A 24,376-nucleotide genomic window follows, 5' to 3' on the forward strand; every position below is an offset into this window, starting at 1 on the left:
GTCGGGGAGGAATTAAAGAATAAATTTCCCCTTCCAATTAAAAGACGTATTTGTGCAACGTGAGCAGAGGAAGGGAACATTATCAATGAGGGGAAGAAAACACATTGTTACAACCGAGGAGGTACAATTACTGGGGCTGGTGGTATGCAATTAAATAGTTCTATTTAGACAGTGCTACTCTGTGCTAATAAACGCACAACATATAGATGAGACAAAAACAGCCTTTTGCATGTACCTCCAAATGCCAGCAGCTGGGGGAACAGATGACTGAAATGTAAACACAACACAATGGCAAAAGAGACGACATCAAAAGGAGGATGAGGCGATGAGACTATTTACATATAGAGTAGACTCTGAGATATACAACAGAACACCGTCAGAGACCTAAAGGTGAAAAGCAGCACTCAAACAAAAACAACACACTTGGAAAAAAAAGAACATGACAGGTTTTATTGAGAAAGATGTAGTTTCCCAGGGTATGAACCAAATTAAATATATGTAGGGCAAGCTCACACTACTCCCACACTATATTAAAGCATGTTTGAGTCATCGGGCTCCTCTCTGCAGACACTCAAATCATACTCCCATATTGTGCGGGCTGAATGGAGCTCACTGAACTGGTTAAAAATGTACAATATAAAGATGGAAGCTAGTAACAGGTCAAAACTGAGCCACAGAAGTGACACAAGTGAAGCCAATCGGCAGATGAGTCCTTTTTATTTGTGTGTCAACCCTAACTGACATTTCAGCACAACTTAGACATTGGATACTAGAATAAACTCCCGACTACGCCTGGTCTTTGTACTGCTGGTGCAGCATGAGCACGTCTTCCTGGGAGACCCTGGTCCAGCCCTCGCTGTGGACGTGGTACAGGTTGACCTGCCCTCCGCTGTAGGCGTCGCGGTACGTGGCCTGGTAGATGGCGCGGCGGCCCAGCTCGCAGGCCTCCTCCACGCTCAGGTCCTGCCGCAGGCCGCTGTCCATCACGCCGTAAGCGTACATGGAGCCCGAGCCCACGGCGAACAGGTCGCCGCACACGCGGTTCCCCTCCGAGTCCACGTAGTAGAGACCTGGAGAGAAACGACAAAAACAAAAAAAACAAGTCTCAGTTTAGTTTATTTGAAAAGGGACAATGCACATTAATAAACATTGTATAAAACACACACAGGTAAATGCACTCGAATTAGCTTAAAAAGCTAGTTTTCATCAATTATCCCTCTGCCAGATTGTACAAGGCAGCCCTCATGTTGTCCTCCTGGGTCAAGGAAGGAAGGAAAGAAGGACGAAGGGGAAGATGTGAGGAGAGAAGGAAGGTAAAAAGGAAGGAAAGATAGAAGGAGGGAGGGAACAGGTTGGGTAAATTGGGTCAAAAAGTAAGGATGAAGGGAAGGAAGGAAGTGAGGGAAAAAGGATTGTGGAAAGAAGGAAGGAAAGAAAAGTGGTGGGAGGGAACAGATTCGTTCAAGGAAGAAGAAGACGGAAGGAAGGGGAAAAGGACTGTGGAAAGAAGGAAAGGGAAGGATGGAAGGAGGGAACAGATTTGTTCAAGGAAGGAAAAAGGGAAAGAAGGGAGGAAAGAGGGAAGGGGAAAGGGAAGGAAAGAAAGATGAAGGGATAGGGAACAGATCAGGTCAATTGGATCAAAAGAGGAAGGAAGAAGAAGTAAGGACGACGGGAGGGAAGGAAGGAGAAAAGGATTGGAGGAAGGGAACACAACAGGGGGTTAAAAAAGAACAACAATGGAATAACATTTTTTACCACATAGGGTAGAACACAAACACATACTAACTGCCCATAAATACATACATAATAAATACACATTTGGACGACAACAAGATGATGTGTGTCCACGTTAATAAATACACACTGGACAACAATATCAACATCAGTGCTCACATCTTTGGCTGTCTACAAGCCAGTTCTTAACATTTGCTTGGAATGAGTGATATGATGGAGATTCTCTGATTGATTGTGGCACAGCCTGGCTGAAAGTGGTGTTCCTTAACGGGATTATGCAATCTTTTTTTTGTCGCACCTTGCGCAGTTCTAATAGCAGAGGATTTGAACTTAATAAAACTGGATGGTGGAGGAGGAGCTGAGCCATGCATGATCTTGTATACTTGACAGATGTTTTTGTATGTAATTAGGTTGTCCCAACTCAAAAGTGTATAGTTTTTAAGGATATGGCAAGGTCAAGAGAGAAGAAAGAAAGGTAAAGAGAGGGTAGGAGGAAACGGTAGGGAGTTGTGTTCCCGCTAAAGCTTCCTCTGATCTCCTGACGGTATGTGCTGAGCTCTGTCAGGAAAAGAAACAGACATGAGATGATAGGTGGTGTACATCCAACATCGCTGCTCTCCCACACACACACACAACAAACACATGCGCTTACGAGTGTGTGCGCTCACATACACCGTGTCCTCAAGAGAGAGAATATGAACAGCTGCAACCTCTCCAAGTGAAGTCAGGCTCGCAGATATGAACAGCTGCATCCTCTTCAAGTAAAACGAAACCGGCCGCGGAACCTGCTGACGAGGTGCAGGCCACATCACTGTCGGCCCGGGGGCCGCGCTCCGGGCCTTATTGATCCCCGCGCACGCACGCCAAAAATTAACTATCGACCCGCAACATGAGCTGCACAGGTAACTGCACCTCGCACCTCAATGGGGAGCAACGACAAAAAAAACAACAGCGTGTTCACATCCTGTGGACATCAGACGAGTAAAGCACACCGATGTCCCTCCGCTCCATTCTGCAGTTTCTCTTCTCACTCGAATGTGGCACGGAGGGCGCTGCTTCTCTCCACACAAAACCAACTTAACATGTAATCCCCATGCGCACACTGCAGACCCACAATGCTCTGATGAACCTGTGAAGGACAGTTTGCTCCACAGTTTTGCTCGGCGGACACATGCGAGACATTTTGTTCCACGCCGTGACACACACACACACACACACGCACACGCGGCAGGCCGTAGCTCCAGAGTGACGTGGATCATGGTGACTGTAGCACCAGCCTGCGAGCTCGCCCACAGCAAAGCCTGCAGATGGTAAGAAAGACAGGCTGCAAAAAAAAAAAGGCATGTTTTTCATAGCGCTTTCACAAAGACAAACCTGTGAAAATGATACTCGCACGGAGAGATGCGGGAACACATGCATACAGAGCCACCTAATACCCACTGCTATCGCTCATCTCACACATTAAAAAACACTTCAAAATGTCCTCAGATTCTACATCCTCGCTTGCGGAGTTCCTCAGCTCCACTAGTGGCAGTCTATTAGGGGTAGAGAGCCACTTGCTTTTCCGGAAAAAAAAAAAAAAAAAAAAAAAAAAGCAGCTTACCATTGCTTTCAACTAGCAAATTGCAGCTTCCTCAGCCTGTCGTTAGCTTGCCATGATAATCATCCAGTGCCTGTCTATGCACGGGGGTAATTTGCCATTCTGAGACCTGCCTGTTCCTCTTGAAAACTGTAAGGGACTCGTTAAAAACATAATAGGCTGGGAGAGAGTTGTAAAAGGCAGGCTCTCGTGTTGAGTAGCGTAGTTGACGGAGGTGGATGAGGACTCTTTAGGAGGTCCAAGTATAGAAGCAGAGCGGCACCGAATAACACTTCCCACATCCATTCCTTTTTTCCAAACACACCTGGGGTCTTTGTAGAGCCCCGATGCAATATCACTTATCATGCAGCTTAAACAGTGACGCAAGAAGAAAAAAAAACACTTAGGCTTCAATGAGCGCTCTCTGAAAAAAACAAAAAAAATGGATGGGTGAGATTCATAAGGCCCACATTGAAGGATAAGTGGGGGCACGCTGAATGGATGGTGGAGCATTGTAACACTGGCAGCCAAGACAGACTCCTTCCACTCCATCAATCAACTGACAGGTGCTTAAGGAGGATTTTTTTTTCTTTTTTTGAAGAAACAGAGGCCGGTGCAGCTGGCTGTACTGACAGCTTTTAGAGGTAGGTGAGGAGCACAGTGCAATGGATGGGTGGCTAGCATCAAATGGGTCAGTGTCTATCCGTCATCTGTCCTTCCCAGTAGTATTCACCACCGGATCAAGAGGAAGGAGACTCAACAGAATGAGTTGGGGTGGTAGGGGGTGGGGGGGGGTCGTATCGCACTCTTGGGAATGGTTATAAAACTGACATGGTACAGTTGCTCTTGTGTAATAGACTACTTCACTGTTTTGTTGTGACACATTTAATCATATCTATTATTGATCTTTTCCATGTCCATGTGAAGAGCATCAGAGGGAACTTTTTGGATCAATATAAAGCAAAGTTATGGCGGGGGGAATCAACTGTACCATGATTACAAGTGTCACAACATTTATGTTGTTACATAGATACATATTTGTGAAGCTTCTCAACATAGCTTTTGTTTAATTCATTTCTCCATGCAGCTTAAAAGGCACTCCATCAGGGGGAATAAGTGCTCTTGACGTGATTGTAGCCAGCTAATGAGCTTCCCGCCTAATCACGATTGATTTAATTTACATGACATTTACCTCCGCGTTCAATCATTCACACTGCAGGACCACGGCTAAGCTCGCACACCTACTGAACTTATAAAAAGGGATCATTATTTCCCCAATTGATTAGCCGGGATTTAAAAACGTGTCATTTGTGGTTTGTTGGCATATACCGCGGGGGGGCCGCCATTGTTCACGCGGGCCGCTCTGCTCTCCAGACAAAGCCGGCATCGATCTCCACTGGGGTGTACCGGCATTATGCATGCGACCCAATTGTTCGGGGCTGAGACCCAACGTCCATCATCCCGCCGCACTCTTGCTGGCCCACAGTCCCAGCCTCATCGATTTCCCATTACTGTCTGGCTGTGGCGGCCTCTTTAAGCACACCTTCTGTGATGAACGGCCCCACACTGCGCGCCATCCAAAAAAAAATAAAAAAATCAAATCACAGCTTTTGAGTTTAAGAGGGACAGAGCATAAGAGAAGCGGCAGCACCATCTAGTGGTCGACTCTGCAAACTACTAGTGTGTTTGTACTTAGTGCAGCAGCATACAGTATGTCAAGGGCAACAAAAAACTGGAGATTTTCTTTCAACTATTGAATCCGTTAAGTTTGTGGACGGTTATTTTTGTCTGAACTGCTACTGCATTACAGGAACAGACCTGGATTACAGATGCTGTGTTCACTACAGATGTTCAGCCACAGTCTGAGAAATGATGAATGCTACCAATAAGGACACTGCCATATGATCTGTGCATTCAGAGTGGAATATTATGCTCATCACTTGAGCCGAGTGTCATCACAATGAGCTTGGTACGACACTTGCTTTAATGTCTCAATTTTGAACAATTACCACAAATCTGTTCTCATTTATTGTCATTTTAAATCTAATTTGTCTGAATAGAAACCTAGAAAAATGGGCTCAGAGTGCAGACTTGTGTCTAGGAGGTGTACTGAGCTTTTTGTCTTCAGTCTACTTCGGAGCAGTGCTGCAGTGTGCGGGCTAACAACCACTGGGTTGGAGTTTCATAATTAGACTACATCCTTTATCAGCCCTGCTTTTTCTGATAATAGAAATAATTATTCTGGTTCTAATAATAGAAATAATTATTGAAACAAAATGTACATGATAACCATTACCAGTGCTGATTCAGTCCAAATTGTGTATTGTCTCTGTTGCTATGGTTGCTTCCTCGGCTTTTATGGATTTATATCTCTGTTGTTGTTGTGATTTTCAATCACCTTGCAATGTGAAAATTATGTTTGCATATAGAGATGTTTCCAAAATAAGTTAGTTGATAAGATAAATGAGCAAATTCAACAGTTATCATTGCCCTACATTGTCTTGTCTATCTCAGATGGTGGGAAAAAAAAGTCACAAAATAAATCAGACAGGTTGTATGTCTGTCAGCCTGTCTGAGTTGAATGTCGGCTCCCTTGGTCTCCACAGATTTAAAACATCTTTCAGACAGGCTTTGTGGAAATAATGCCTTTTTTTTGCTGTGCGTCTACTTTGCCGACAAGCTGTGAACGGACTGTAAGAGCACTTACATTTTCAGCCCTACCTCTCATTTTGTTGCTGTCATGTTTAGTGAAATCAGAGCGCAGGGAGAGAAAGCTGAGGACAGCACACACACACACAGCTCCCCACACACAGACACAGGATATTGGTGTTAGTGTTGGTACTAAACAAAACATGGTATTTTTTTAATAATAGGCTAGTATTGGAATACTGTGCTACAGCTCTATGATAAAGTTAGCATGCTACAATAATGTTTCCCTGCACACTAATATGCCAATAGAAGGCAAATTATTTGTGCTCAGTTTTCATTTGTCCCTTACACCTGAACTACACATATTATCAAAGTAAATGGTGTTGGTGTTATCTATAGATAACAAGTACAAATAAAATAACATAACTTTAACATAAAAACCGCCTGTTGAAAACTTTTCAACCTTGGGGTCGGGACCCCAGGTCGGGTCGCCTGGAATTCAAATGGGGTCACGAGCCAAAAAAGGTTGGGAACCACTGCTCTACAAGGTAAAACAGGAGTGAGGAGACCTCTAAAATCTTCAGTTAGAACTCTGAATATTCACTGCAATAGGTCACAAAATCGTGTTGTCTGTCTCTAGAGGACAAAGACAGTTTTGTCTTTTACATCTAGTTTTCAGGCGTTTTCCTTGAACCACTGAAATCTGATATTGAATTGTAGTAAAGGGCTCCAAAGCATTTTCATTGTTGATTAAGCTGCAGTTGTCTGCCAGAAAAGCAGAAAATCCTTATATTGGAACCAGAAAGCGTAAAATTGCCACTTTAACTCGCGACCTTACATCGGTGATTGATCGTGTACTAGTAAATGTATTGATGTTACCCCTTATAGAATTCCCCATTGAGAACAGTACATAAATAGCTGCTGTGTTTACCTGGGCCTCTCTTGTCCCAGCCGCACACCATGGTTCCCATGCTGAGTCCCATGCCCTTGTACTGGTACACCATGTTAGCCAGCAGCTTGGAGGCCGCTGCCACCGAGATGCGCTCCTTGTTGCGGAGCTCGTAGATGCGGCACTGTCGGGCCAGAAGACGTTCCCAGAAGCTGCAGTCTGCGGCTCCTCCGGCCATGGTGCCCAGCAGGTAGGGGTTGATCTCAATCACCTTCTTTACTGTCTGTGATGCGATGTAAGAGCCTGCGGTGGCCCGAGAGTCCACTGCAACAATAACACCATGCTGGAACTGGGAGACAACAAGGGGGCCATGTGTTAGTCGCACAAACCACACAGCAGTCGTTTGATCATTTTGTTCACATTTGGAAGCACCATTTCTGTGTGCATGTTTGTTTAAAGGGATAGTTCAACATTTTGGCAAATCGGCCCATTACCATAATCCCTATAGTCCAAGGAGTAAGTTTGTTGTCTTTATGCCCTGTTTTCGAGGCAAATGCAGAGACTGTGTGTCGAAAAACTGCCCCCGACGGGAATGCTCATGAGCGGTTTTGCATGAATTTCCCTCTAAAACAACTCTGTCTCGTAACTTTCTGTTATAATATCATAGCGTGGTGAATGTGCAGGTCACAACTTGTCCACCAGAGCGTTTGAGTCGTTGGATTGTGTATTTGATGAGTTTGATGAGGGAAACCAAGAAATCCCATTAGCCTCCGTAGCGTAGCTCTGAGCAGCTCACGGCTCTGCTCCGCCGTTCTAAAAATAGCTTGCACCGACAATTAAAGGTAACGAACCTACTCCTAAAACTATAGGGATTATGGCAATGGGCCAAATTTGCCAAAATGTTGAACTATCCCTTTAACACTACAGATTGCAGGATTAATAAACCAATGAAAGTGTGCATGTTAGAATTACCGCACCTGTTAGCTTCTGTGTAAACAAGGCATAAATGTGCAGCAGCTCTACAGCTGTCACAGAGCAATACATGGTTTGAGCTCGGCCAGAAAGATAAGAGGCCAGAGGTTTTTCTTTTCCTCTTTGCTCAAAAATCCACAATCAGTGAACTGACAGTCACAACAGTGGTGCATTACTGAAATGAAGACAATAGATTTGTCCAGTCAGAGGAATATGCCTGCTGGGGAGGTTTTCACGGAGCCGGCCTCCACCTCGCTCTGGGATTAAGGGATAAAGTTGCCGTTATTTATCTTTTCTTTTTATCAGTAAATCCCCTGAAGAGACCAAAACCTACTGCAGGAACAGTATTCAGTATTTACACTGCTCTGCTCCTTTGACAAATGGAAAGGAGAAAGTTGCTATGGCTTTTCATTCTTATGACAAGATGTGAGTCTCCCAGATGGAAGACTGTGGCTCTTTTATGTGTTTTTAATAGTTTATGGACAACAATGTGACACAGAGGCAGAATTTATATGCAGCCATTACCCCATCTTGTTTGCATAAAATCCATTGTTGGTACTGGTGTTTTCATCGGTGTTGTTGATAATTACAAAATAACAGTATCCACTTATTCTTTAAGGGGAATGCAAACCCTACAGGAATCACTTGACTTTAATCTAATTTTAAGCTCTCACTAAATCTTTGCAGTACAAGTAAGCAGTGTGCCTTGAACTTTTTAGAAAACCCATTCCCTGCTTGACAGCATTATTTATATGACAGCGCTTCAGGATCTCCTACTTTGTTCTGTGCTCCCACACGAGATCCAAGGAGAATACACATGTGTGGGTGGCTGCGCGTGCTGACGTCTTGAAGGAAAATGTTTTATACTTAAATTCTTGACATTGGTGAGGTTTTACTGAAACCACATACAGTTTTTCTCCATTTGAATGTCATTCTCGGTTCAATTATAGTTAGATAAACACATGGAAAATACTACATGCAAAAAATAAGTTTTGATTTGTGTGGTATGTTTTCCTTCCTACCATAACACCTCTTCTTTTACATCTTTAAAGCTTGCCTGTGACACATTTGAATACATTAACTTACAATTTGAACTGAGATCACTTTAAAGGTTGAAAGTCAAGATTCAGTCAAGATTCATCATTAAAATTTTATATTTAACTTCTGACCTTCTATATCCCATAATGTACAATTACCTAGCCTCAGAGGGGCATTAATACTTTATTGGGGTTAAAAGTTTGCACTAAATGTCAAATCTGATGACTGAATGTGCGTTTTATGTATATCGCCTTCTCCTTCGCCTCTGAGTGCGCTGTTTAAACTAGTTAGCTTAACTAGTTTAATATACTAACCTACCTTAGTACATTTCCATTTAGTTGCAACTAAAACTTAAACCCAAAAATCAGTTAGTCGGTATTCGTCATTTGCGCCATCGTGTTGTTTAAAAGTAACTTAACGTTACTAACATAAGCCGACTGCATGCGAGTTTGAGCACAGGCGCGGTTTACAAATTCACAATTCACAACCTGTGTGCACGTAAGGGCATAGGGCAGATGGTTACACAATGCAGGGTGCCATTAGAGTCAAAACCACACACAGACATTGTTATATTACGCATTTGCTCTTACGACAGACACGTCAAACACAAACAGTGACAAGTGGCTCCGTGAGCATCTGCAATGAGAAGGCGGTTTGTAGCCGAGCTAACTTAGCTATGCTAGCCTCAGTGTGGGTCCTTATCTACAGCCTGTGGTGCTTCCGTTAGCTCTACAACGTGAAGCTACTCTCTGTATTATTCACCTGACGTTTACTTGGACGGCCATGTCTGTAATTTAGAGCTGTTCGATGCCAGCAAGCCACAGTTACGTGCTCGTTAACTTACTTTGAATGCTAAGGTGGTGGTCCCATGCAGGAACTCTATTTTCCTCTCGACGCCATCGTCGCCCCCGGCACACAGCGGGTTCTTCACCGAAAAACTGAGGCTGTCTCCGGGAGTGGCGTCAAACCCCAGGCCGCTCTGCTCGGCTCCGCAACCAAATCCAAAAGGCTGACACTTATCAAAAGAAAAATCCGCACAATCACTGTTCAACACACTAGCGAGAGCCATCTTTGTAACTGTCTGGTGAACGAGCCGCTTCCGCCGCGTAAACCCAGGGACATTTATTTGAGTCATTGCGGCAGGACCCCGCAGCGCCCCCAGTGGCTGTGGAGGACTGAGGCTGGAGCGCAGTGATGGACAAAACAAGTAGCCTTGGTCAACTGGGAGGACAGACAAAGACATTAAAAAAAAAGATTCCAAGGCACTCTCTTATTGTATTTGGGTTTATAAATTATTACATAAATACATAAATTAAATAAAGTTGCTGGAGTAAAAAAAAAAAAGAAAAAAAAGAAAGACATTTCTGGCAAGAAAGAAAAGGCAGTTAAATTATGAATAGTCAAAAACTAAAAGGAAGAAATGTTATCTCTAAAAACGTGACTATTCTAACCAGTCTACAACTTGACTCCATCCCCCTTCCACTGCACCATTCATTTCAGTTCTGTCAGTCTTTTTCTTTCCTCCACTATCTTTGCCCTCCTCTCCATGTCTCTATAATACTCCTCTTTCAGATCCTCCCTCTCTCTTTGTTTCCATCCCTGGGCTGTAACATGGAAGAGGTCTACACTGTTTCCTGAGTAGGCGTCCCTGTGAGTGGCTCTGAACACAGCCTCTCTTGCCAAAGAGATGGCCTCCTCTTTGCTCAGGCTCCACCTCAGTCCTATATCCAGGATTGCATAAGCATAAGGAGAACCAGAACCCACAGAGATGACATCTCCCTGCAGTCTGGCTCCATCGCTGCACACATATATCAGCTGTGGGCCACTGTTAGAGGATGTGGGACATGCCATTGTAGGAAAATCATGGCCACTAACAGTAGCTGAGGAGCTATGTCCAGTAAAAGAGGATGAGTCTGCACACTCAGTGTTGCCTGCTTCCTTGTCCCAGCCACACAATGTGAGAGCCACACACACGTCAGTCCCTTTGAAGGGGTGCAGCATGAATGACAGGAGTTTAGCAGTGCCGCGTATTGAGAGGCGGCGATTGTGCCGCAGCTGGTAGAGTCTGATCTCTCTAGTCAGAATTCGCTCCCACAGCATGCAGTCTGCGCCACTGCCAGAGGAGGTGACCACCAAGTGGGAGTGAATTGGGGTAACCTTATGAACAGCTGGGCAGGCAACAAGCCCCCCAGCACTGGCACGTGAGTCTGCAGCTGCAATGACACCCCCTTGGAAAATAAAACCGAGGGTTGTTGTTCCATGAGACAGAGGGAAAGGCCTGCGGACTGACGTCGACCGCTTGGTTGGGAATGAAGGTCTGTGGTTGACAAAGGCAGAGTTCGACAAAGGTGGTATCAAAAAGTTTAGTGGTACTTCTTGGGTTGTTGAATAGTCAGTCAGATGAAGAGATGACACTGTAGGCCTACTACTTCCCAAAGATGATGCAGAAAACCATTCTTGATACACAGGAGTCTCCTTGAAACCGCAAATATCTTCTAGAGCCATAATGGTGACACAAATGCAGATAGTATGAGATTTGTTGATCAGAAAATCAAAGTCAAATCATCCTGAAAAAAAAAGCTTTGTATATCCCTGTGTTTTAAGAGGTCACTGCTGCAACTGCTTACTCTGTTATCTACCATCTAGTGTCTATAGAAGACACACCTTTTATAGGCTAGCCCTCCAAAATATGAAAACACACACACATACACACAAAGCATTTGAGTGGACATAAATGATATTGCCTGCTGTGAAAGTGATATCCACAGAAGCCATTTTCTGCAAACGTTGTGTTTTGCTTTGAGATCAAACCATTTTGTTATTTGTGAGCAAGTCAATACTCATCTTTGTCATCATTTTCAGTTTGATGTTGAATGAGGGAACAACAGCAGGATTTTCATTTTTATAATACATTTTCTTTCGATATTCTGTAACAATTTCTCAGTAGCCTAATAATTTGTCTGATGAAACATAAATGATAGTTATTCTTACTACTATTTTAATATTTTTCCACCTTAAAAAGTGATTGTTTTGCTAAATATTTCTGTAGAAAGTAAAAAAAAAAAAAAGAAAAGAAAAGAAAAAAAGACATCACTGCTCCAGACCCTCGATGCACAGTTATCGCGGTAATTTACGAGTCGTGCAACTGGCGGAGCTTTGAAGGCATTTCGGCTCTAAACTTCTTTGCTGTGCAATGACCGCGCACGTCCTTGCAGATCCAAGATGGCGCCAGTTTCCTCGAAAGCCAGCACAACGAGATGGTCCCAGTCAATCATTCAGTCGGCTAAAATCATGGCGTCTGCCAGTACGGGGAGCAGGGTGTCCTGCGGGAGAGACTTGAACTGTGTGCCGGAGGTCGCTGACACGTTAGCCGTGGTCGCCAAACTCGGGTGAGGAACGTGCAGCACGCTACGGGTCATTTTTTTCAGTAAAAGTGTTTAGCAGAGAGGCGGGCTAGTTTGCTAGCGTAGTGCGTGATGCGTTGCTAAGCTAGCCGGTGAATTACCAGCACGTGCCCAATCACAACGATGCTGGACTCCGGTGTCCTGTCTCTCATACTCGTACAGGCTATACTGGCAAAGTTTGCAAGCTGCCCGGGGAATGGTTAAGCAAAAAGAGGATTTATGCTTCACCTCTGGTTGACATTATAAATCACACCAGTGTTAAAACTCTGCTTTCTCTCTCTGGTGTCCAGGTTTGATTTCCTGTGCATGCCCCTGTTCCACCCGAGGTTCAACAGAGAGTACGAGTTGGATCCCGCTAAATCCCGACCTGGTGCTCAGACCCGCTCCGACCTGCTGCTGTGTGGAAGAGGTTAGTGTTTATAGTCTGTCATCATCTATTATGTCAGGTATTAATAGCCATTAACTTGTTGTACGCTCTTTCTATGCATGTGATAACTGTACCCGTCTATCCTAGATTAGGCCCATTGTAACACCATAGATGGATGCAGGACTCGATGGTTTTATTGATAGCTTTCACTGACGTCACGTCTCAGGGCCCTGGCGGTCAAAAGCAACATTCCAAAGTGGCCCCGCAATGGACTTTCTATGGACAAACAACCGAGTAATGACTTAAATCATCTGCCAGCAGCCGAGAAAGAAAGATATAAAAACAACTTTGAAGTTTTGGGCACTTGTGACCCATATTCAACACCAGCTGCTGTATACGAGCTGTTTAAGATGACCAGTTCCCTGCCGAAGCTCGAGTTGGGCGATGTTATGTACCTGGTGGAGAATCCATCATCCTCCACCGCTTGCAACCAATATTTCCGGTGTTATGGTTCAACTGGTGTCTGATTAAAAGCCCCATTTTGTAGTTTTTTGATCTTAAAATAATGTTTCTGGACTCATTGAAGTGGTAGAAATGTACCTGTAACTTTCCTGTGTGGGAACACCGTCCTGGTACCGCAGCTCCGCTGAGCTCCACAGCTGAGCTCCAGCCCACTGAGCCTGCAGGCTCCCTGCTCCTCTCACCCACAAACCAGAGCCCTTAGCTGGGCTGCACGGTGACCAGCTCCCCCCCCCTTCCGCCCGGAGCTTTGCACCGGGGGGGAGGACGGCAACGATGACGGCGGTCCGATAGCAGCGGGACCGGCGGCGGCGGCGATGGTAACCCGGCGGGACCGCCCGCCACCGGACACGGCAACAGCACCGCCCGCGGCGGCAGCGACACGGTAACGAGGGTCGGGACCGACCGCGGCGCGGCGAGGACGATGACCGGTGTTGTTTAGCGTATTTTCAGAGTGTTTTCCATTAGTTCGTAACTTTAACATGACAGGCTTTGTCATACTGTGCAGTATTGTGCAGAGTGAGAGAAGTGTGGCGCTGACTGTCCGTAGATTGGCGGAACAGGTTCACTCACAGACGCATATTGGCTGCAGTAACATGTGAACTACGGCTTTATTTGTGAATTTGTGACAAATCTGCGGACGGAAGTGCAGCACAGCTGTTGTTCGGTACGGTAACCAGTTAAATCAGACACCAGTTGGGCCATAACACCGGTATTTTTGAAGCAGCAGGGAGCAGTGTGTGTTTTTCTGCCTTGTCCTAATCCGCAGACAGCGGGGAAGTGGATTGTTTTGACCGCCAGGGGGGCGTTCCATACGGGCCGTGACGTCACATGAAAGCTATCAATTGAATGACAGATCAAGACTAAATCATGTTAAAACTATTAACTGCAATAAGAACTCTGTTCTTCTGGTCGAACCACTCAGATAAACTCATTGTAATGAATGAACATGGTCACAGCTATTTCTGTTCCTGTCCCGGTTCAGATTCAGTTGCACTTTGACTTCTGACACTAAGGACCCCCACATTGAGACAAATGAAACCATGGATCCACAGTTGATAAGAATTTAGCTTGTACATGTTATATTACAGTTAGTGTTTGAAAACCACAACCAAAATAGTCATATCTTCTGCCAATATGGTACTTATGGATGGGGTTGTAGTTTTTTTTTTTGCTGGAAACCCCCAAGAACCCCACTTTGGGGTCCCTAGAGCAGTCTCACATTTTGTTTTAGAATTGGTTTATGGTCTGAGAGAATATTGCTCCTTTTGTTTGGTTATCATGGTAAACATGTTGATATATTTTTAAATAAATTACAACATCTTAAAATCTGTTGGTGGAAAGTTGTTCTTCTCTGTTGGTATAAGAATAATAAATTCTGGCGTTAAAAAGCAAAAAGACTGAAACTTTTATTATTGTTGCAGTAACACTGCATTTTTCAATTGGGATTAATATAAAACTCTTTCTCTGATCATCTCTAACATAAAGGACTTTCAGGACTCCCTCTTTGCTTTTTTCCACACTTGATTTTTTCCAAATATGTGTCACTGAAAGTTTAGATGACTTAGGAGAACAAAGGGTTTTATGACACTGAATATGCTTTTTTAACACGTCTATTATGCTCTGATCTAGATTGGAACACTCTTATTGTTGGGAAGCTCTCTCCATGGATCTACACAGATTCAGAAATCGAGACGGAACGCAGAAACTCAGAGGCTGTAAGTCCCTCACTTTGGACAATTGCTTTGATTTACACTTCTAAAGATGGCTGTTTTGATTCAAAGTTTTTGTGGCATGAGTGAACTCATGGTGCCCAGTCTGATTGTCTGTATCCCTTCTAACATGTCCTCCCCTTCATGCTCTCATTATTCTCTGTCCTGTGGTTCTCTCCAGGCTCTGGTGCAGGAGCTAAACTTCTCAGCTTACCTGGGTCTGCCCGTCTTCATGATTCCTCTGCGGGGCCCTAATAACGCCAATTTAGCCCGAATGCTACTAAACCATGTCCACACTGGACACCACACCTCAAATGTAAGACAAACATGCTGTGTCACAAAACAGTTTAAATGTAGGTTGCCTTGAAGGTTGCCTTGAGATAAATTAACCGCTGCTGTCCTCTCTGTGTGTGCGTAGTTCTGGATCCGTGTCCCGTTAATGTCGACAGAGGACATGCGGGAAGATCTCATTGAGAATGAGCCGACCTCTTGCATCGATGACACTAGTGTTGATGAGAAGACCTGGAGCTGGTGAGTGTCATGAAAGTCCCACTCGAGTGCTGTCTGCATGCTAAAACGGTTGTCATTGATTTCCTTTAAAATCCTGATTCACTTTGTTTACTTGCCTCTGGTCTTTCAGGTGGCACTCATTTAGAACCCTTTGTGATTACAACAAGAGGATCTGTCTCGGTGAGAGAGCACACTGTGAAGCAGCTGCCTTGGGCAAAGTCAGCGTATTAAGAAATAATTATGGTCATGTCTGCTTCTAAAAATTTACTTTGTTCTATTCTTGAAGCGATTGAAGTGGGAGCGGACATGCCGTCAGAAGCTGTGATAGATAAGTGGCTCGGGGAACCTATCAAAGCAGCCATCCTTCCCACCAGCATCTTCCTAACCAATAAGAAAGGATTCCCTGTTCTGTCCAAAGCCCATCAGCGAATAATCTTCCGACTTTTCAAGGTACGAAGGAACAAGTTGTTGAAAAATTAATTTATCGACCAAATGTGGAGTTGTTTTTTAATAAAACTACCTCATTACACAGTTGGAGGCTCAGTTCATCTTCATGGGCACCAGTCGGCACACTGACAAGGACTTCAGATCCTACCTGCAGTACCTGGAATACCTCAACCAGAACCGGCCAGCACCAAACGCGTATGAGCTCTTCGCCAAGGGCTATGAAGACTACCTACAGTCTCCTCTTCAGGTTAGAAAGTTCTTATCACTGTTTGTGCATCTGACTTGTTTTTAACCTTGGGATAAAGAAGACTAAAATGTTTCTTTCCCTCTTCTTTGTAGCCCCTCATGGACAACCTGGAGTCTCAGACGTATGAAGTGTTTGAGAAGGATCCCATCAAATATTCACAGTACCAGCAAGTAAGGCCATTAGACAAAGCACTAACTGCATCCACCTGAACATTATCACAGCGGTGGAAAACCATAGAGCGCTAGCTTTAAATCCACAAACAGAGATACAAACACAGTGCACAGAGCTGTTTTGTCTATAAAGTTGTAGTAGTAATATCGAATGGCCCTTTTCCACTAGCGCTACTCGACTCAACTCAGTGTATTGATTTTCCACCAGGGGTAGGACCTGGTACCTGGTACTTTTTTTTTGTATTGCCTTTAGCGAGGTTCCAAGTGAGCTGAGACCGCTACCAAAACGTGACGCCAACTGGCTGCTGGCCACTGATTGGCCAGAGTGTCGTCACTGGAAGAGTCATGAGCCCAACCTCCGACATAAGAATCGAGATTTAAAAACACACCAGCAAAAGCGACCATTGATCTGTAGTGTGACTATTATTGTTCTTTCACCAAGTTTATTGGCTGCTGTGCAGAAAACCACACCGTGGTCCGTCAACTAGGTGCAGACGATTGGGTTTAGAGCTGATGAGAGGATCCAAAAAAAGAGAGCTAGACTATGACGATCCTGCCGATGTTGGGGAGGTACTATGAAGTCCTTAGTTGTAATGGAAAATGACCAAAACCAAGTGCTGTAACTGTGTAATAGAAAAGGACCATAAATGTGCAGCAGGAACTGTCTGTAGTATAGTGATCCATCATCCACAGCAGTTATCGAACACCTCTCCATCAAGAAAGCTTTTTGAAATGAAAACTACAGGTAGCCACCGCAGCACACTGAGAGGACTTAACCCTCATTCTTATTCTTCACTGTCAATTTCATTGAAGCTGTTCCTGCAAACAGGGAAAACCTGATCATTAATATTGGCGGTGCATAGGGAGTTTGTCTTATAGTCGAGCAGATCTTCAATCAGCTTGAAAAACCTTCCCTGCTTGGTGTGTAGCCAGCTAAAAGCCTCACCAAATAATTTAACCGCTAAACAAATATATGCGTTTACTTGTAGCACGCCACTGGCCTGTCTCTTTTTGTGTAAATTGAGATTAGAGGCTTAAAGGTGTCAGCGGTGTAGAATCATATGTAGGGATGGGTATTGATAAGAATTTAGCGATTCCAATTCCATTATCGATATTGCTTATCGATTCGATTCCTTATCGATTCTCTTATCGATTCTCATTGGGTGAGGGAATAAAAGAGAAATGGGTTTGTTTGCCTTAAAGGTGTACAGAAAAGAAAATTGAATTTGAGCCCACTTTGGGTCATAAAATGAATGTGATAACTCATCTTTCAGACGTTGTAGGCCAAACTTTGTGCAAAATTCTATTTTTGAGTAAATCCGGGATGAAAGTGTGTATTTTTTTTTTCGCATTGGATAATGCAGGCGCACGGATTATACGTCAGCCTGTACACGATTCACCAGCCACTGATATTGGATCCGTCATCCGTCATTCAAACGTCTGAGACACGCACACACACACGGAGCTCGGGCTCGCCCCAAGCTTTGAATATCCCGCCCGCTCGATAACGACCAATCAAATTCGTTTTCCTCACTCGGGTAAACTCGTGTTGCAGCTCGTGACAACTCGGCGCGACAAACAGGACAAACGGCCATTTCTGTACACCTTTAATGCAGTGGTTCCCAACCTTTTTTGGCTCATGACCCCTTTTGACATCACAAATTTCTGGTGACCCTCATTCAAGATGAGCAAGCTCAGATATTTGTATATGCTGCATTTTATTTGATCTTGATTTATATTCAAGAAAGTGGAATGTATAAAGAATATAGTTGTTTAAGATTGTGAAAAATAATTAGTTTATTTATTTATTTATTCTTAATCAATTACTAGACATTTAAGGCGATCCCATTTGAATTCCAGGCGACCCCACATGGGGTCCCAACCCCAAGGTTGAAAACACTGCATTAATGGCTCCAGGACCGACCTGCCTGGACAGGTTAACACTAGACCACTGTGGCTGCGGGCCAGCTGTGCTCACAGGAGGAATTTAACAATGTTTCCATTACATGGTTTTTATGCATCTGTATCTTCTCACTAGTTATTGTTTTCATAACATTCGTTTTTATGCGGAGTGAGCGAGCGAGCGAAAGAGAGAGAGCGCGCACGAGAGAATAGACACGGCGCACCGTTTCACGTGGCTACGACGAAACTTGAAAGGAAGTGGTTATAATAAAGAGAGAAAAACACAAAGAATAGACATGTAGCCTGTTCAGGAGACGTTGTCCTGTCCTCACGACGTGAGGGAGGGAGGACCGGAGGGTGGCTCACAGGTTTAGTGATGAGGAAACGTCACTGACGGCTGCATCTGTCAGCAGCTCCGCTCCACGCAGACACGCCACTAACTTTATTTTGTGAGAACAGTGACATGTGGATATAAACACTAAGCACCCCCATTTATAATGATGATTGGTTTTAACGTAACGTCACGTAATTAATCAATTAATGTGCGAGTTTCTGAACCAAACGGAATCGATAAGGGAATCGTTAAAGCAGACACGCACACGATTCCAAGAATTGATCCAAGCTGGAACCGATACCCATCCCTAATCATATGACATCATGCACAGTATATTTTTTGGCGGGTCCAACAGTGAATCGTAGAATAGAGTTTGATAACAGTGGTTCACTGACCAATTGTTGGGTTATTTTTTAAAATATACATCACCAGGGAGCATTTACGGTGGATCCAGATTCCTTTAGTGACTTTCTTTGTTTCTGAAAAAACCTCCCTGTGATGCATTTACTGTTTGGACAGTCTGACACAGACGAGTGATCATTTCCAAGTAAATAGAGCTGAGATAACAAGTCTTTGTCTTTAATTTATATTGTCAGATGAAAATCTTGGTTAACATCTAGCGTTATTTTGTTGATCATATTTTATTCTTGTTTGATTATCTTATTTATAAAACCTGATTTAAAAGCAAGTTGATCTAAAAAGACATGCTTTGTGTTGTGTTTATATTTGCAGGCTGTATACAAGTGTCTACTTGACAGAGTTCCTGAGGAGCAGAAAGACACAAATGTCCAGTGAGTAGCAGAACACAACAACAACAACAACAACACTCTCTTCAATGAATAACACCAGACAAGTGCTACAGCTTTACAGCTGTGAGGAAAACCACAGAGCATCGACCGTAGAATTGTCTCTCAAATGATATTTTCTCTTTCACGCAGAGTGTTGATGGTGCTGGGAGCAGGCAGGGGTCCACTGGTCAATGCTTCCCTGCGTGCTGCCAGACAGGCAGACAGGAAGCTGAAGGTGTATGCTGTGGAGAAGAATCCCAATGCTGTAGTCACGTGAGTTCATTACAGCTCTGTTATTTTTTTATATACTAGTCCAGACACACTGAAGCATACATAGGAAAATGTCAACACACTAACACTGAGGTATCGAATGATACACAGATGTAGGTGTGTAAAACTTTCCCAAAGTTGCACTGCCCCAGGGTTCCTATGCAAGTATGGAAAATATGGAAAAGTATGGAATTTAATATTATACATTTCCAGGTCTAGAAAAGTATGGAAAATGGAAACTATTGTATGGAAATGTATGTCTATATTTATCTTAATACATATCTGTGTTTGGTCTTATCTGAAGTTATTTGGGTTAATTATTTTGTATGCGCTACCGTACCTAGCCACAATCTCCTGGGAATTATTTGGTGACATAATGGCATACAAATAAAATGATGAAAACAAACGATTAATTGCACTAATTACTAAAATGTCACAAATTACTTAAATTTTTTTTACCAAGAAGTCTGGAAATTAGGGTCTGGAAAAAGTATGGAATTTAGAAATTGTGTTGGAACCCTGTGCCTGGAATTTGATTTTTAGTATTTAAACTATAATTGCAACAACTTTTGGCACCTGGCGTTTTGAATGCTTATGTAACTAGTTTTTGCACTGCTAACATTTTTGCTGTAACTTGTTCAGGCTAGAGAACTGGCGCTTTGAGGAGTGGGGCGATCAGGTGACGGTGGTGTCATGTGACATGCGGGAGTGGGCAGCACCAGAGAAAGCCGACATCATCGTCAGCGAGCTCCTCGGATCATTCGGCGACAACGAACTCTCCCCAGAGTGCTTAGATGGAGCGCAGCGCTTCCTCAAGGGTAAATCACTGCTGTGGTTGGACACGATTCCTACAGTGGTTCTTATTTCAGAACATCAAGTATGTAGATACTGCAGCCGCTGAGCACCCTCGGCTGTTTACCATATTAAACAATGTGGAACGCGTTTTTTTTTTACCCCTCATTACCTCCTATGCTTGGGTGCATCACCAATCGCTTTCTCTTTCCCCCTCCCCATCTCATCTTTTCACCTCCAGATGACGGAGTCAGCATCCCCTGTTCCTACACGTCCTTCCTGGCTCCTCTGTCCTCCTCCAAGCTTTACAATGAAGTGCGCAGCTGCCGCGAGCGTGACAAGGACCCAGAGTGCCACTTTGAGACTCCCTACGTCGTGCGTCTCCATAACTTCCATCAACTGGCAGAACCCAAAGCATGCTTCACCTTCACACACCCCACAAAAGGTAGATAGAAGCACACTAAACTCTAAAGTGCACAGACATTTCCTCAAAGTAGAATTCCGGTCATTTTTTACCCCTAAATCAGTGTTGGGGGGAGCAAAAAACGTGACAAAAATTGATGCAGGCAAACCAGAGTTACACCATGGCTAGACGGCGCTAGGGATAGCAACAACGCTAACCTATGGGGGCAATTCTTTCAACCACAACAAACACTCAGAAAACAATCAAATATCTATGGTACATGACTGGAATCCTTATGACACACCACTGAACTCATATAGTGTACAGTATAAATAGTATAAACATTGTGTTTTTGCATAGCCACTCATCTCAGATAGCCGAACTCTGAAAGACATTACTATCCGATCACAGAGCGCCTGCTCTCCCCGCCACAGAAACAAACACTTTTTCCTTGTTGTGATGATTTCTTTACAAAAATAAACGGTGGAGCAGTGCAGTGGTAATGTCCAAAATATCTCTGACCGTTTATTTTAGTAAAGAAATCATCACAACAAGGAAAAAGTGTTTGTTTCTGTGGCGGGGAGAGCAGGCGCTCTGTGATCGGATAGTAATGTCTTTCCAGGATGTTTCAGAGTTCGGCTGTCTGAGGTGAGTGATAACATGCAAAAACACAAAGTTTATACTGTTTATACTGTACACTATATGAGTTCAGTGGTGTGTCATAAGGATTCCAGTCATGTACCATAGATACTTGATTGTTTTTTGAGTGTTTGTTGTGGTTGAAAGAATTGCCCCATAGGTTAGCGTTGTCGCTATCCCTAGCGCCGTCTAGCCATGGTGTAACTCTGGTTTGCCTGCATCAATTTTAGTCATGTTTTTTGCTCCTCCCAACACTGGGTGACCATCAGGACAACGATTTAGGGGTCAGAAATGACCAGAATTCTCCTTTAATGCGACATGAAAATATTGACCATCGTTTCTCTCCTCTTTCAGACATGAACAATAACCGGTATCAGTGCCTCAGATTCACAGTTGGTTGTAACTCAGTGCTCCATGGCTTTGCTGGCTACTTTGAAACCACGCTGTACAAAGACGTCACACTCAGTAAGTCGGCTTAATGAAAAGAAAGTCCTTTCATGTTGAGATTAGGTAAAAAAAAAAAAAAAAAAAGAACACTAATATTGTGTGTATTTGTTTGTGTCAGGTATAAAACCAGAAACACATTCACCAGGAATGTTCTCCTGGTTCCCCATCCTCTTCCCCCTCAAAGTGAGTCATTCAGTCACTACTTATTCAATGTCCCTGTGACTTTTAGATATAAAAATAACCCAAATATTTACAGGGCAATTTTCTTCTCCCCTGTCTCTTTTAATAGCAACCCATCTCCATAGCCCGGGATGACGACATCACAGTGAGATTCTGGCGTTGCAACAATGGGAAGAAGGTGTGGTACGAATGGGCCGTGACCGAGCCCTCCTGCTCCGCCATCCACAACCCAGCAGGACGCTCCTACACCATCGGCCTGTGAAGATGACACATCAGCACACCCGTCAACTGGCGTACACGCACACCGTTCAGTCCAACTTGGTGACAGTTGAAGTGGGGTGGCCTAATGCTTTTTTTTTTTATATATATACACAGTTTAAACCTGGACTTAAGGTGTGAACCTCTAGTCTCATCTGGGTTTTAAACGTTCAGTGGTTGCACTTCTGAGCTGGCCATGAAAGTTAAAGATCGGGTAAACCAGATCTTTCAGTCTGTGTTCTCAGAATTTGCTCCAGAGGTCTGTCTCAGCAGGCATGGACCATCACCTCGACACAAAGTGTGTCGTTGCTGTGGCTCATCCTGATTAGGTCAAACACCTCGCCACTGGTTTGTCATGCTTTTTGTTTCTTTTTCAATGTGTTTTCCCTACCGTTCTGAACAGGCTCAATTCCACACACACACACAAACACACAGACACACACAGACACTATCCACCTAGACCTATGCCTTATCAATACACATTCCATACCAATTCTTACATACTGACAAAGCACCCTTTTCCTCAGCACAGGAGGGTGAAAAGAGGGTTACGTATTCAGGTCACATACCACGTTTTTTGGGGGCTGTCTCTTCATACCTTTTATTTTGTTTCTGTATGTTTGAATCATGTTAATAAAGACAACACTGTAATGTTCTCCAAAAGCTCTGCAAGTTCTTTGGCTCAGAGGTTAAAGGGATAGTTCACCCAAAATTCAAATTTCACTCATTATCTACTCACCCTCATGTCGACTAAGAGCTGTGAGAATTTTCAGAGTCCTCCGTTCCTTCTCTGATTTACGAGGGGCTCGGCGCAGCAGTATTTGTCCATATAATGGTTGTCAATGGATACCAACTTTCTTCGTCCAAAAAGACACACCAAAAAACATCCAAATACCTCCATACTGCTCGTCTGTAATGTCCCTCTTGTATTGAAGCCCCGACATGAGAAATTGTTCCGAAAAAAATTAAATAAGTCTATGTTTTAAGCTTGTTTGTAGCGGAAGCTCCCAGTGTCTCAGTTCACTGCTTTTCCTGTGTCTGACCGGCGGAATAGTTTCTCATGTCGGGGCTTCAATACAAGAGGGACATTACAGACGAGCAGTATGGAGGTATTTGGATGTTTTTTGGTGTGTCATTTTGGACGAAGAAAGTTGGTATCCATTGACAACTATATGGACAAATACTGCTGCACGGACCCCCCCTGTAACTCAGAGAAGGGACGAAGGACTCTGAAAATTCTCACAGCTCTAAGTCGACAATGACATGAGGGTGAGTAGATAATGAGTGAAATTTGAATTTTGGGTGAACTATCCCTTTAACAAAGTTGTGAAATATTGCATACTGACCGCAGGGGCTGGTGCCTCAGCTGGTAGGGATGTGACTTGTCCAGTAGATGTCACCCTCAGGGTCTAACATGCGCCACCTCCTGAGCCCCATCTGCTGCAAGTACCTCGTCTCTGCTCTCCTGACCATCACCATAAAGCCCACTAACAGCCCTGCCTGGTCTTATCATGCTTGGCATGCTGTGCTTGGCATGATAACAGCAGTCATTTGCACGTCATACATACTGGAGTTTGTGAAGACGCACACAGAAGGGCTTTCCCTACCCGCTTGCGTTCAAACAACTTTTTGGTAACGTCTTCAAGGATTGATTGTGGTTTTCATGTCATTTTTATTTGATGCTAAGGATCCCCCTTGAAAACGAGGTGATCCACCTCAAGGGGCTTTTCCTTCAATAAATAAAAAAGTAAAAAAATAAAATAAAATAATAAAAGTTGATAATTTGACAGGTGATAAATTGAAATGCAAATTTTATCTACGCGTGTAAAGAGTTTCTGTATGAAGTGTATAGACTACAGTTATTATGGTTTTAAGAAAAATGCTAAGGGTGCTATGAGAAACTGAAGACGTTAATTATAGTTCTTGTTCTTGCAGGCAGCTAAACAATATTACACTGCCCACAACTGACCAAATAAATACCTTTATTATATTTTTATATTTTCATTAGCACTCTCACAACAGTCTAAGTTCAATATTTCCTACAATATATAATAGGCTACATACACAGATACAGACAATTCCATACAAATTATAAGTAGGAAAAGTTCACCCTAATAAAACAT

General features: G+C 43.6%; 3 protein-coding genes across 3 annotated transcripts; 1 reads left to right on the forward strand and 2 right to left on the reverse strand.

The window, feature by feature from the left end:
• Nucleotides 1-435: 435 nt before the first annotated feature.
• On the reverse strand, nucleotides 436-9,970 carry psmb5 (proteasome 20S subunit beta 5). Its single transcript, XM_083990983.1, has 3 exons — nucleotides 9,709-9,970; nucleotides 6,897-7,203; nucleotides 436-1,070 (listed from the first exon to the last, which is right to left on the reverse strand). Exons 1-3 carry the CDS (start codon nucleotides 9,931-9,933, stop codon nucleotides 787-789), a joined length of 816 nt encoding a protein of 271 aa, XP_083847109.1. The 5' UTR covers nucleotides 9,934-9,970; the 3' UTR covers nucleotides 436-786.
• A 385-nt stretch (nucleotides 9,971-10,355) lies between these two features.
• psmb11a (proteasome 20S subunit beta 11a) lies at nucleotides 10,356-11,319 on the reverse strand (the record flags this gene model as incomplete). The annotated part of the gene is made up of 3 exons (XM_083991353.1): nucleotides 10,356-10,689; nucleotides 10,786-11,181; nucleotides 11,294-11,319. The coding sequence occupies 3 exons, from the start codon at nucleotides 11,317-11,319 to the stop codon at nucleotides 10,356-10,358; spliced, it is 756 nt and encodes a 251-aa protein (XP_083847479.1).
• Nucleotides 11,320-12,131: 812 nt separating this feature from the next.
• On the forward strand, nucleotides 12,132-22,883 carry prmt5 (protein arginine methyltransferase 5). The gene is made up of 16 exons (XM_083992192.1): nucleotides 12,132-12,253; nucleotides 12,559-12,677; nucleotides 14,787-14,872; nucleotides 15,048-15,182; nucleotides 15,285-15,397; nucleotides 15,507-15,556; nucleotides 15,663-15,826; nucleotides 15,909-16,070; nucleotides 16,163-16,240; nucleotides 19,209-19,267; nucleotides 19,415-19,537; nucleotides 20,177-20,352; nucleotides 20,568-20,771; nucleotides 21,723-21,833; nucleotides 21,934-21,998; nucleotides 22,105-22,883. Exons 1-16 carry the CDS (start codon nucleotides 12,156-12,158, stop codon nucleotides 22,255-22,257), a joined length of 1,896 nt encoding a protein of 631 aa, XP_083848318.1. The 5' UTR covers nucleotides 12,132-12,155; the 3' UTR covers nucleotides 22,258-22,883.
• Nucleotides 22,884-24,376: the final 1,493 nt, after the last annotated feature.

The sequence above is a fragment of the Trachurus trachurus genome, assembly GCF_905171665.1.
Source record: "Trachurus trachurus genome assembly, chromosome: 17".
Classification (NCBI taxonomy): domain Eukaryota; kingdom Metazoa; phylum Chordata; class Actinopteri; order Carangiformes; family Carangidae; genus Trachurus; species Trachurus trachurus.